The sequence below is a fragment of the Lutra lutra genome, chromosome 2, assembly GCF_902655055.1.
Source record: "Lutra lutra chromosome 2, mLutLut1.2, whole genome shotgun sequence".
NCBI classification, from domain to species: Eukaryota; Metazoa; Chordata; class Mammalia; order Carnivora; family Mustelidae; genus Lutra; species Lutra lutra.
In genome coordinates, this window is record NC_062279.1 from 208391748 (window position 1) to 208407026 (window position 15279).

General features: G+C 37.0%; 1 protein-coding gene across 1 annotated transcript in view; it reads left to right on the forward strand.

Annotated features, from left to right (window-relative positions):
• The window catches only part of CFAP299 (cilia and flagella associated protein 299), a 633586-nt gene that overhangs the window by 601341 nt on the left and 16966 nt on the right, over nucleotides 1-15279 (forward strand). The window contains exon 5 of the mRNA XM_047719655.1: nucleotides 5032-5161. Within this exon, the coding sequence (XP_047575611.1) occupies nucleotides 5032-5161 (130 nt within the window). The remainder of the gene's footprint in view (nucleotides 1-5031; nucleotides 5162-15279) is intronic.

The following is a 15279-nucleotide window of genomic DNA, read 5'->3' on the forward strand; positions in this document are numbered from 1 at the left end:
TGGGCTTCACCCCAGTTAAGCCTCTGGAGCGATGTCCCTCAGCGGAACAGACTTTTAAAAGTCCTGATTTTGTGCTCCGTTGCTCCACTGCTCGCCGGGAGCCGGCCCCTCCCCCCGGGGTCTATCTTCCCGTCGCTTTGGATTCACTTTTCCGCCAGTCCTACCTTTCAGATAGTGGTTGATTTTCTGTTTCTAGAATTGCTGTTCTTCTTCTCTTCAATCTCCCATTGGATTTGTAGGTGTTTGCAGTCTTTAGATAAGCTATTTAGCTGATCTCCCGCTACCCGAAGTAGTCTCAGCTGCTACTTCTCCGCCATCTTGACTCCTCCTCCAAACATATTGTATTATTAATGGAGATTGAAACAGAAGTTCTTCCTAATTATTATAAATTGTTGATTGTATTCATGGGGAAAATCCCTGAGATGATAATAGCTTCAGTTCCAGTGATGTGTTCTCTGTGATGTCAAATTTCATGTTTATGTGGTAGTGATTTTCATTTTTTCTCTATGTTTTACGTACTGGTGACTAAACAATCATTTTGTTTATTCTGTATTCGCCCTAAGGCCTTAACTTGCCTTTAATGTATTTTATGTGCATTTTTAAAATCTTTAATAACATTGGCCATTTTGTGCCTTCGTAATTTCCCTTAGTATGTTCCTTCCATTCCATTTGAAGGAAAGTAGTGAACAAAACTAGGCCAAACATGGTATTCTGGACAACGGCTTTGAAATTTACTCCCCCTGGTGGTCCAAAGCTCTGTTGCCCTGTGATGTCATCAGAATGTTTTCTCTGGTATCAACAATTGTCATGGAAAATAAATGACAAACTTGTAATTGTTTCCAAAAACATACATGAGGCCCCCTTATCACTTAATGAACACAGTTTCTGCAGATTTCATTTTATTACTACAATTTATTTGTATAAGTTGTGTATAAGTACCCTCATACCTATACACTAAAATGTCCAGGATGTTTATCATACGGAGTAAATGGAAAATTGTTCTTTTAGCAAAAGCTTCAATGATTTTACATAAATTACCTCACAAGTTCTTCTATCTGTTATAAATACAGTATGTTTAAACTTTTCTGTAAGTATTTTCAAGTTGTGAACACTGAAACATAAATCGAATAATGTGTTAAAACTCACCGAATCAAAAGAGGCTTTTAAATCATGGAATACTAGCATTGTAAAGAGCCTTTGAAATATATAGCTCAACTTCTGAACTTCACGTAAGAGAAAATTGAAATCTTTGCATCAGGGTTTAGATCAATTGTCTTTATTTCCTCTTAAAATAATTTCTCTTGCATCTTCTTTAATTCTGTAGTAACTGAAAATATTATTAATTGGGTTATAAATAATAATAGTAGAGATGGGTAAAGATCATGTATTTAACCAATAAACATGTATTGAGTGTTGCTTATTGATATGGAGAGTACAGCAAGGAACAAATATTTGTTGGTATATTGAGACTGAGGAGTCTGAGGTTTATGTCCGTAAGCACGACTGAGCAGGTGATGTGCACCATCAGCTCAGGTGAGAGAACTGAGATGGAGCTCAGGGTGTGGGGCAAACAGGCATAGAGAAGAGGGGTTTAATTTTCATGTATTAGGAGAAAAATGTGACAGCCTGGAGCAAATCTGATTTGGAGGAAGTTTTGAAATCTCTTTTCTCTTTTTCCCTTTCTCTTCCCTATTCCTCTTCTTTCCACTTCTTTTCTTCTTTCTTCCGTTCCTTCCTTCCTCTCTTCCTTTCTTTTCTTCCTTTCCCTCTCTTTCTTTTCCTCTTTTCCTTCTCTTTCTTTCCTCCTTTCCTTCTTTCCTTTCTTTCTTTCTCTCTCTCTTTCTTTCCTTCTTTCTTTCTTCCTTTTCTTCTTCCCTCCCTCACTTCCTCCCTTCCCTTCTCCCTTCTTTTCTTTTCTCTTCTTTGTTTAGTTGGGAACATTGATATGTATTTATTAGTCCTGGGGAAAAATTTATGGTGAAATGAATTTGATTATATCAGAAAATTTTTAGATGATTATTGAAGTAATTAAAGAGGCCATAAGGGATGAAATTTAGAACGTATATGGATATGATTTTTTTCCAGAAAGAAAGAGGGACACCTAATTCCTCTGAGTTGAATAGAAGGAGGTAGAGGACATTGTCAATATAAACAAATTTGCTACTCATGGAACAGGATATTGATCATTAGTTTCCATTTAGTGTCCTTTATTTTCTTAATAAAGTAAGAGGTAAAGTCATCTTTTGAGACTAAGGAGGAAAGTGGAGGAATGGGAGGCCGGAACTGTATAATAAATGACAGAGAAGATAACTAGAAACATGTAAAAAATTGCTCTGTAGTGCCTGAAATCCAACCAAGGTTAGAAATTTGGAATTCAGAATTGTATCAGTGGTACCGTTGTTTTAGCAAGAGTTTTCTCTTTACATGGGGAGTAATGGAGAAGATAGACATTTGAATCAGTTTTGAAACTGGTACTTTTCAATATAAATAGGGTCCATTGAATGATAAAGCTGTGACAATTGACAAGTATCTTGTGAATCATGGGTAAGTAAAGAAGTAAGGAAATTAGTTGTTGTACGTTAGGAGGACGGTGAGCCAAGGAGCTCAAGGCCCGAGAAGGTGAAACAGTAGATGAACTAGCAAAGGACACTGATAGACACTAAAAGTTCAAAAAAAGTCAGATGTTTCAGGGGGATTTCAAGTTCAACATGTCCAAAACTGAACCTCCGTCTTCCCCCCAACTCCTTCCTTTTATATTTTATATCCTGGTAAGTAATGCTGTCCACTGAGGAATCCACACCAGAAATCGGAGGATGATCCTAGGCTATCATCTTGTTGACATCCTCCTCATAACATCAAACCCACTTTTTTTTTTAATTTTATTTTTTTTCCAGCATAACAGTGTTCCTTGTTTTTGCACCACACCCAGTGCTCCATGCAATCCAAACCCACTTTTTTGTATCTTTCAAACCCAGCCCCTGCCTCATTTTCACTTACAAGTTCATGTTAAGATCACCTGGGCTCTGCATGTATAAAACTTGATCATTTTGTACGTATTTCATGGGGTTGGTGATAGGACTAATGAGACAATATATCCATTAGGTTCAGTACAGTACCCAGCACATGGTAATTATTGTCTATTTTCCTTATTAAATACTAATACTTATCAGCTCTTAGAATTGACATGCAAAATGAAACCTGTTTCCCGTCCTTGCCTAGAAGAATGAAAGTATTGAAAAACAACCTAAATTGCTCATCAAAAGTACCACATGCTATACAAATTAACTTTTTTATATAAAGAGTGTGTGTATATATGTATTTTTTCCTGCCTAGACTTTAATAAGACTTTTAATTTGAGATCTGAGTGACAAGTTCAGAATGTGTGATATAAATCATGCCACTCTAAGCACAGCTAAGCTAGGACTCAGACATTTTACTGGCATTATCTATAGCTATATATCTCATAAATAATTATTTAGAGAGATATATAAAAGGTTAGAGTCACACCCATTGTCCTCTATTCCAACTTAGCAGTCTTTTAACTGAACAGCCAGTAAAATGGAGGTCAAATTATCTTTTTTTCATGGATTAAAGTGAATTTGAGAATATAGTTTGGGTGCACAGTCAGATTGGCTCCTAATAACTTCACCACTGCTACCTTACGTAGTGGGGGTAGAGGCTGCCATGATAAACTTCACTTTTGAAGGCTAGCTGAAGTAAGGACCTAGAAAGGCATGAAATGCTCAGCTCCTTTCCTCTATTCACCAATCGAAAATTCATTCCTCTCTCTTGTGGAGGACATACTCAACAGACAAAGATGATTAGAAAACCACTTTTTCTAACTCTGTGCATCAGAAAGGGGAGCTATTCCTATGTCTTGGCCATAAAACAAACAGTAGGGGAAGAGAGAAAATAGTTCTCATTAATATGCCCCCAATTATACAAATATATGATTGATATAATGAACCTTTTCTAATTATTAAAAAATATGAAGGTAAACATTACATTTTCAGGTAATGGCACAGAAATTGGTGCCTCAGAAAATACTATAATTCAAAGTGAGTTTGATCAATGAAATCTACTCTTTGAAAATGAGTAAGGGAATCATAAAGGGCAAAACAACCCAGAAATAGGATAATAGACATAGTAGAAACATGTTAATACTTGAACATATTAACATAATATTAGAAATGTGCTAATAGGAATAAGATATGTGAAATTAATATATTGAGTATTCTTACAACTCATATTACAGTTATTATATTAATTTTTGACAAGTAAGTATAAAGCAAGACATGGAAAAAATAGAAAGTTTCCACAGATCAACCAAAAGGGGGGATGCTTGTAAAATGCAGGCAATGTTGAACAGCAGAAAGAACATGCGTGTGCTTTGAAATGCACAGATCTGGGTTGAAATATCAGCCCTGTCGCATGCTAGGTGCAGGGCCTCCTCCATGCCAGTCGACCTCCCCTAGCCTACTTGCTGGTCTCTGAAGTGAGTGCAACTTCCTGTGGGTGTAGGGCTAGAATGCACCACATCATGCCAGGCCTATGGTAACCTCTCACACTCCCATAGTTTCCTCACTCCCTGGGAAACATATGATTAAAAATAAAGCCTGAAAGAAATGAAATAATTTGTTTTGAATGAAAAGAGGTGACTTAGCTGGCCTTTCCTTCCAGGAAACAGGCTCCTAATAAGCTGAATCTGAGTGGGAAGAAACAGCTTCAAATTGCACCAGTTTTCTTCTTGACTTCCTGGGGAGTGTAATACTGGACTAAGTCCTAGTTCATAAAGTGCCCAAACCAGGAAGTTATGCAAAATAGTCATAAATATGTATTTAAATAATTTGAGAATAACCTAGTCTAATCTCTTCTGCAAGAATTTTAATCACACATGTGTCTTAAGTGGTTATACAGACTATGATCCAATTCATTTATCGGAAAACTGAACTGCCCTGAATATTTTCTGAAATATATTTGTTAATTTATTGTATCATACATATTAATTTTTAATAAAATTCATTTTTCTAGCTTTTACAACTGGGACAGTCATATTGCTGTTTGGAATTCAACTCCCAATTATCAAGTGATTGCTGATAACCCAGAAGGCTTACTTTTCAAATACAAAAGAGACAGAAAAATTCTCAATGTGGATCCAAAGGTAAGACTGCTTTTACATTTGTATATCTCTCTGAATTTTATTGTATTTTTTCCACTATTAAAAAAATCTATTAAATATTTGACACTCTTCAGTAATTTAAACCTAGAAATAAAAGACTATGTTGAAACATAAGGTATTCATTATTCCTTAAGAAAAAAACTCCAAACTTAATCTATTATCAGAAATCAGTAAGGAAGAGTTTGGGGGGGATTTAAATAGAACTCACAAGTGAGAATTCTTCTCCAAGCCTACCAGCGAAGTTTGATCAAGCAGCCATCAGACAGTGCATTTGTGTGCTCTGATCCTGGGTATGTCCAGTACTTTTTGCTCTAAATGGGAAGACAAACTATTTATGGAAGGGAGACTCTCACCTCAGAAATATTCCCAGAATTCTAATCCCTTTTTATATGTAACTAACAGTGAAAACAGTATTACCCTTTGTGTATTTCTAAGTGATAACTTAGAAAATACATTTTATTTAAATATTTTAAAGACATGTCCCATGATATTTTGTATTTGTTCAAGGACAAATATTTACATCCTACATATTTTCAATGACTGTGTTTGCATCATGACTTTTAATCATAACTTGTATGTTTGGAGGAGAAGGTTAAAACTTGATTTAAAGTCATATGTTCTTGAGTTGCTTAGGCATTTTATTTAAATTTTGGAAAACATATTACTCATATGACAGCATCGGTCTAAAATCCAAGCCAAGAAGAATATTCCTTCACAGTGAAAGAAAGGAATTGTATGATATGCCTGGGATAGAGACAAGGATGGACGAAAGGAAAATGGGAGTCTGGTTCTAAAAACTTTCCCAAAACTTTTTAGAAATTTAAAATAAAAATAATAATAATAAAATTATTTTGTTTCATATCCAATTAGTAAAATTTCTTGCTGATAAAAATTGCACAAAATTATATGCTCAAAGAATGAAAAAAGAAATTCTGTAGTAAGAAATGGATTGTTGTCTGCAATCAGATACAACTCCAACACAGTGACTTAACAGAACAGAAGCTTCTTTCTTTCTCATGTATGAGTCTCAATTGCCAGTCCAAAGTTTGAATGGCTGCTCCACAGTCATCTAGGCCAAAAGGGCCCTCATCCTCTTGGACCAAAACAAATCTCCAGTCAAAATAACCACATTTCAAACAGAATTCATGGAGGGAGTTCAGACAGTGCAAAGGACACCTCTGCTCCAGTGCCTTTTAAGGAAGTTACCCAAAATCTACCACTCGAAGGTTCACTTATATTCCATGGCAAGAGCTTAGTCACATGGCAACATCTATCTATATGGATGATTGGGAAATATAATCTTTATTCAGGTGGTCATACACCTAGCTGAAATCAGAAGTTCTGGAGAAGGGAGAGAAGATGTGCAAGTAGAAACTAGCAGTTTCTGACACAATGTTATCTCCTTCAAAAGAGCACTATTCTTGGGGCACCTGGCTGGCTCAGTAGGAGGAGCATACAACTCTTGATCTTGGGATCGTGAGTTCAAGCCCCACATGGGGTTGTAGAGATTACTTAAATAAATAAAATTAAGAAAAAAAGAACACTACCCTTTAATTGTTCTAGGGTTTCTCATTAGTAAAATGAAGGGTTGAACCTGAAAATAATTACAGCCATAATTATTATGAATTGATAACTATCAGCACAGCTTCTCTCTAGTGGTGCCTCTTTGCCGCTCACAAATGTATGTCAAAATTGAGGCAAAGTACAGGAAACTTAATTATTCACAGAGACTTTTACTTTTAGAGGGTTAAAGACATAAAAGTATTAATGGCTTCATTAGGAGGTATGAAAAAAAAATTTGAATCAGTTTTGATAATACCACATTTAAACTACTTTATGGCTCTATTTTAACTAATGGCATATACATATTTCAAGAACGTATGTCATGAATTATAGTTTTTACAGCCTTTGTGAAATCATTATGGAATAAAAACTGTTTCTTCAACATGGTTTAAATAAGTTAACTAAATCACTCACTTCCTAAATAATCAATCATGAGACTTCAAAGATTTAATTTTTAATACATGAAATATAACATTTTCTTCTTTGAGGGAGGAAGGTTATTTGTTTGTTGTTGTTGTTTTTGTTGTTTAGACTTTATTTATTTGAATCAGAGTGGGAGAGAGAGAGTGAATGAGAGAGAGAAGGAGCAGGGGGAGGGACAGAAGCAGACTCCCCATTGTGCAGGGAGCCCAATGTGGTACTCAATCCCAGGAGCCTTGGATCATGACCTGAGCTGAAGGCAGACGCTTAACAAACTGAGCCACCCAGGTGTCCCTAGGGGGTGAGAGATATTTTGATTATAATTTCATTATAATTCAAAAGATTTGTGATGAGTCTTAAGGAAAGGTATTTCCAAATCCTAAAGGAAGAATAGGGTCCAGTTAATTAGTGATGAGAGGAAAAAATATTTAAAGGAATTAGTTATAAAAGAACCATTGATGGGACACCTGATAAAATTTAGATACTTATATTTAATTTTTCTTTTAATTTTATCTTTTCAGAGATAAATCTTAGTGCTGACCTTCTAGAAAAAAAAATGCTGGTTTCAATACCAATAAACAAAATTCTATGCCTTACTTTATAATTAACTGGCTGCCTGGCCTGGTGAAATTCACTTAACTTCTCAGAGTTTTCACATTCACAAATGGAAGATGTGAGTGTTGCTGCTGTTTCCTGATCTCTAAAGTCCCCTCTACAGCCCCAGTTCTCAGAGATTCTGACTCAACTTGTCCCAGGCATACATATTTTCACAAACAGCCAGTGTGGTTCTATTTCAGCTTATCTATGAACCACAAATGGAGAAAAGCTTCTCCTTAAAAGGACAATAATCTCAAGAGATCTGGCACTCTGTTTTCAAACAGTGTTCTCAAACATTTGACCTCAAACAAAATATAACACATATATTTTAATTTTTATGGACTAGATATGAAATTAGCATGTACATCTACATAATACCTTAACTTACCTCCTTCTAAGAGCTATGATCCTTTTATCTTTCATGCACCCACATAGCATCTCTTACAGACCTACAGAATAATCAAAAAACAAGCTGTTGAGTTTTTAAAACTACAAATGCACAATGATAAGTTACATTTTTAAACTTAATGTTATTATTAATAATTTTATTTGAAATTCTTCCTAAAATGAACACCAATACTGGCACAAAAACAGACACATAGACCAATGAAACACAGTAGAGAGCCTAGATATGGACCCTCAACTCTATGGTCAAATAATCTTAGACAAAGCAGGAAAAAATATACAGTGAAAAAAAGACAGTCTCTTTAATAAATGATGCTAGGAAAATTGGAATGCTATGTATAGAAGAATGAAACTCGACCATTCTCTTACACCACATGCAAAGATAAACTTGAAATGGATAAAAGGCCTCAACATGAGGCAGGAATCTATCAAAATCCTAGAGGAGAACATAACCTCTTTGACATTGGCCACAGCAAGTTCTTTCAAGATATGTCTCCAAAGGCAAAGGAAACAAAAGCGAGAATGAACTTTTGGGACTTCATCAAGATCAAAAGCTTCTGCACAGCAAGGGAAACTGTCAACAAAACAAAGAGGCAACCCACAGAATGGGTTGTAGTGTCGCAAATAACACTACAGACAAAGGGCTGATGTCCAAGATCTATAAAGAACTCCTCAAACTCAGCACACACAAAACAGATAATCACATTAAAAAGTGGGCAGAAAACATGAACAGACACTTGTCCAAAGAAGACATACAAATGGCTATCAGACACATGAAAAAATGTTCATCATTAGCCATCAGGGAGATTCAAATCAAAACCACATTGAGATACCACCTTACACCAGTTAGAATGGCCAAAATCAACAAGACAGGAAACAACATGTGTTGGAGGGGATGTGGAGAAAGGGGAACCTTCTTACACTGTTGGTGGGAATGCAAGTTGGTGCAGCCACTTTGGAAGACAGTGTGGAGATTCCTTAAGAAATTAAAAATAGAGCTACCCTATGACCCTGCAATTGCATTACTGGGTATTTACCCCAAAGATACAGATGTAGTGAAAAGAAGGACCATTTGTACCCCAATGTTCATAGCAGCAATGGCCACGGTCGCCAAACTGTGGAAAGAACCAAGATGCCTTTCAACAGACAAAAGGATAAAGAAGATATGGTCCATATAAACAATGGAGTATTATGCCTCCATCAGAAAGGTTGAATATACCCAACTTTTGTATCAACATAGACGGGACTGGAAGAGATTATGCTGAGTTAAATAAGTCAAGCAGAGAGTCTCGATTATCATATGGTTTCACTTACTTGTGGTGCATAAGGAATAACATGGAGGACATAGGGAGATGGAGAGGAGAAGTGAGTTGGGGGAAATTGGAGGGGGAGACAAACCATGAGAGACTGTGGACTCTGAGAAACAAACTGAGGGTTTTGGAGGGGAGGGAGGTGGGGGTTGGGTGAGCCTGGTGGTGGGTATTATGGAGGGCACATATTGCATGGAGCACTGGGTGTGGTGCATAAACAATGAATTTTGGAACACTGAAAAAAATAAAATTAAATTAAGTTAAAAAAAATAAATAAAATCAATACCATAACTTATAACACCATAATATGCTCTAAAATACTATAAGAACAACAAAACTCAACTCTCCTTGTCTTTTCCTTAAAAATAATCCCTTTGAAATATTTTACGCTGGTTGCCCAGGTAGCTCAGTCAGTTGGACATCTGCCTTGGGCTCATGTCATGATCTCCAGATCCTAGGAGATCCAGATCCAGATCCTCAACAGGAAGCCTGCTTCTTCCTTTCTCCGGCTCCCCTTCCCACTTGTGCAGTTTCTCTTTCTCAAATAAATAAGTAAAATCATTTAAAAAAAAGAAATATTTTACACTTAAAATTTTAAAAGGTCAAGATAAATGAAAGGTGGAAACTGTGATAAACAGGATGTCATTCCTCTGTATAACACAGATGTGGACTCGTTAACTCTGAAATGAGTTAATGTGGTTCCCATGAAACATAGTTGTTTGTGAATGGTAACAGTGGAAAAAAGAAAATTGTGCAGATCTTAGAACGAGTAATATGAGTTCATTGGTTAAGAAATTCCAAATGCAATAAGAGTATGGTTGCATTGAAAACAGGACCACTGGCTTTAACTTCCCTGCAGCTATATAACATCTGGAACAAATAAAGCTGGTTTCTATTTTTGAGTGAAGAATGCTTGTCTGAGTGATTCACACCCACCAAAATGTTTCCAGTGTATTATCTTAGAAGGATTGAGTGGAAGCACTTTGCACTCACTCCCTGCATTATCTGGACAAATGAAAAAAAATGGAATTTTGCTTTTAAGAAGCATTAACCATGGGAGAGTTTCCTTGAGTCTTAAAATAATATGGGTGGTCTAAAACCTTCATGATCTACTAATTGGAGGGACAGATTGTATAGAACAGTTAACCATAGGAAAAATCTTCCTTAATGGCACCGGCTTTTCTCCCCTCCCTCCTTCCGTTCACTAAATGTGATAATGCATCACCTAGAAAACAAGCCTGGCTAATGGATGCTTAATAAGTATCATGGAATAAATGATTGAATGAATGATTCCCTCCAAACATACAAAAATAATACTACACTAATTAAAAGTTGAGAAGCAGATGATGTCACTGATACTTGGTATATAATGATAGCCAGAATGGGAATAGCCACCTCATTCTATATTGATCCAAATAAGTCAGGAAATGAGTACAAGAATTTATCAGTGAAAACAGCTAGTGAAGCCATAATTTTAGTTTTTTAAAGGTTATGCAGAAATCTTAATTTTGGTATATGTTTGCAAGTGTTGTACGAACCCAGAAATAAATAATTTAAACCAGCTGAAATTAAGACTGTTGAATTAGAACATGTTGTTGAGGGGCACCTGGGCAACACAGTCAGTTGAACATCTAACTCTTGGTTGCAGTTCAGACCGTGGTCTCTGAGTCTGGTCTCCAGGTCATGGGATCGAGACTTGCATGGGGCTCCATGCAGAGCATGGATTTTGCTTGAGATACTCTCTCCCTCTGCACCTCCCACTCATGCTCTCTCACTCTAAAATAAATAAATAAGTCCTTTGAAAAATGTTTTTGGTTTATGAGTAAATTCACTCAAACATGTTTAATGACTTACTCAAAGTCACATAGTTCACTATCAGTGGAGTCTAGCAATGGAGCTTCAGTGTAAATGTTATGAGACACCGTAGGAGATCTAAAGAGGAGCAAGAGTTCAAGCCTTGCCCTTTATTAAGCTTATAGTACTTTTAGGGTAATAGGCATGTAAAAAATATAACTGCAGTATAAAACAGAAAGTGATATATTGCGAAAAAGAGAAACACATTGGGAATTCAGTGGAAGGAGAGATGATATTTGATCTGGTGTAGGAGCCAGTGGAGAGGGAATTGTGAAAGGATAGCATTGAGAGGAACTAAGCATGAAGAGGTCATGGAAAGGCTTGAATGTAGGACTGTTGAGGATCGTGAACTAGACTTGGGAGGAAATGGGGATACACCAAAGCTCTTGTGCAGGGAAATAACAAGATGAAAGTTATGTGATATTTTTTTATTTTGTTTTGTTTTGGGTTTTTTTTGTAGATTTTATTTATTTATTTATTTGAGAGAGAAAATGGGAGAGTGTGTACACATGTTGGGCTGTGGGGAGAGGGGCAGAGGGAGAGGGAGAGATAGAATCCCAAAGTCTCTGGTCTGAGCTTGGAGCCCCACATGGGGCTCTATCTCACACCCTTGAGATCATGACCTGAGCTGAAATCAAGAATCAGATGCTCAACTGACTGAACCACCCAAGCACCCCAAAAGTTATGTTTTAAGAGAATGAGAGGGACTAAATTAGGACAGACTAGGGAGGACAAACTAGAGAAGATGCTAGCATAACAATAATCCAGGTAAAGACCAACAGGACTAGAACTAGATAGAAGTCCTGCTGTAGTTAGCAAGTTTCTGTGTTGATGTTTTAAATGTTGCAACTGCCTGATCATTTAGGCAAAGACAGAACTAAGAGAATGCATATTTATGTGGAAAAAAAAATCTGAGAGGTCTTATTTCACCCCAACCTTCAGGAAAGAGAAAGAGAGAATATGAACTAATCCAGGTTGAGTACAGAGAAAAAGGTGAGCTGAATGAACGTTTGTAAGTCTGTTGTCTCCTCAATCTTCCTTCCATCCCCCTTTTCTGAATCTGGCACTTACTGAGTAACTACTGGGCCCTGTGAGATATAAAAATGAATCAGAAAGGTGGTTTTCTTGCCCTTAAAATGCTTACAGGTTAATTGAAGGTGGGTGGAAAAATACAATATGCACAGAAATGGCAAACTAGCTAGTGAGCTGAAAGGACAGAAAAAGTTCTAAAGAATTGAGAAGAGGTACAATTTACTTTGGACCCAATGCATTCAAAAGTGGGTTAACAAAGGACATCGTGTGGCTCAGTTGGGTAAGCGTCTGCCTTTGGCTCAGGTCATGATCCCAGGGTCCTAGGATCAAGTCCTACATCCGGCTCCTCATTCAGTGTGGAGCCTGCTTCTCCCTCTGCCTGCTCTGCCTGTTCTGCCTGTAGCTCTCCATGCTTCTGCTCTCTCTCTCTCTGACAAATAAATAAGTAAAAATCTTTAAAAAAATGAATAAAATAAAATGGGTTAACAAAAGAGATAGCATCTGAACTGGATCTTGAAGGGGGGGTATGGTGAGGACATGAGGATTGGAGTAGAATGGGTGTTCTGGTAGGAGGGAACATCAACTACGTAGGTGAGGAAGCACCAGGCATGGGTCTGCATGAAAGGAGGACCCCGTTTTGTTTAGAGAGGAGCTGTGTACACGGGCCGGACATCAGAATCACGCAGGAAGCTTTAGAATATACGATGCCTAACCTCATCCCCAAAGATTCTAACTTAATTGTTCCAGGTGGAAGGCCTAGGCAACTGTACTTTTCAGAAGCTCTCAGATGATTCTAATGTGCAACCAGGGTTGGGATCAAGGTGTAAGAAGGAACGTAATAGCAAAGAAATTCTGAGAGAAAATTGAATTTCAAGGGTGGAAACCAAATCTAGTAGGTTTTTCCCCATTCTACATAGTTCAGTGAGAATCCGTACCATTCACGTCATGACTTAGAATTTCTGAGTATGAAAATGATTAAGCCATTTTGAAAGGAGGTGAAGTTATTGTTCTATTGGCTAGCCTTTATTGGTGTGCAAAAGAAAATCAGTATGAAAAATATGAAATTCCATAAGACAGTCTCCTTTTTGTTATTTTGTTTAATGTCTAATAAAATCTGCTTGAATATAGACGTTTGATAAATGGCTGATAATAAACAAGCAAACAGACAAGCAAAAAACATGTTAAAAGTCCCTCTCATGTTAAAACATGTTAAAAGATGTCAAAGATGCATGGTTCCTGTGAAATGTAGGAAATTGATGAAACAAAAGACACTTTTATGGACTAAACCTTCCTGGATCCATCCTGGTGTCACAGAATCTGGAAGGCAGGTACAGTGCAGACAGTGCATTGACTTGGCAGGATGTAGTTATTTTCTCTTTATACAACAATACTCCTTACTGTACAACAGGATGCCCCCAATCCAGACTTGTCCTTTTGAAAATCACAATTGTTGAAACAGAAAAATGTGCTGCTTTTGAATGCATACTCTTACCATAAGAGCTCTTTATCAGTGTCCAACCCACAGTGTCTTGATTAGGAGTGATTTCTGTCAATTCAGTAAAGGATTTGCCCTTCCTCTCTCCTCATAGTGGCCAAACAGAGCCCTACACTCCACCCCAAGTGATTCAAGCTGAATTGGTCTGTGGAGAGGCCCAGGAATATGTATTTTTAGATGTTTCCCCAGGTGGTCCTAAAGATTAGCTGGATTCGATATCCATTCTTTTGTTATTAGTTAATTAGTACTTTATTAGCTGTTGGTTCCAACTTACAGATTATGTATGTCCATAAGGTAATCAAACTTCATTCTTCTAAAATAAGTTTTAATTGTAAGTGGTCTAAATTACATATTCCTGAGACTATACATACTAGAAAGTACAGACCGCATGCCAAAGACTTCTGGATATCCTCCGTGGTAAAAAGACTGACCACACTAGATGGTTCTGGAATAAACTGTCACTTTTTTCCCTCACTTATGTGGATCATTACAGAGTTGGGTGATGGTATCCATTCTTGCTATCATGGTCTCATCAGGAGTCACTTTGTCGGTGGGTTTGTCCAGAAACTCAAAAGAAACAGATATGTGCTACAGAAACTCATAAAGCAAAAACTGAAACCTGGGGCAGGAACTTTTCTGGTCACTTTACCATGTATCTCCAGTACTAGCATATGGTAGATGCTCAGTAAACATCTGTGGAATGAACAAATTGAATATTAAATATTTGCTAAAGAAATGAATAGTGGGGCCAAAAATAATTCTGGAAACTTTTGAGGTTAATTTTAACATATTTCAGGATCTTGGGCACTAGAAACATATGTAGAGCTAATGCTATTTTTAGCTGAAAATTACCAGAGTAATTGACTATGGTGCTTTTCTCTCCTTGGCAGATGAATAAAACCTGGGGGTTTTTACTGAACTTTGGAGTGGTGACCTTGGGTGTCAGGGTAATGGTGATATGTTAGGTCCATGGGTGAATGAGGAAAGTATTTCTTTTAAGATTTTTTTTTTTTAGTTGTCAAAGAAGGAGAGAGAGAGAGAGGGCACAAGCACGGGGAGTGGCAGGCAGAGGGAGAATCAGGCTCCCCGTTGAGCAAGGAGCTCCTTGTGGGACCCTGGGATCATGACCTGAGCCCAAGGCAGACACTAAACCAACTGAGCCACCCAAGCGTCCCAAGACAAATATTTTTATTATTTTTTAAAATGAATTTATAGTCATCATTTTATATTATGCAGATACCAAAAAAAGACAAATTCTACTTTCTTTTCCTATGAGCAAAAGACAAGGTGAACAAAGCTTAAAATTCTACCAATAAAAACACAATTTTTGTTTGTTTAATTTAGAGGAAGATTCGAATGATTCTAGTGGTATTTTATCAAAACTCCTCTCTGTTTTGTTCCTCCAAAGCAACCACCACCCAAGT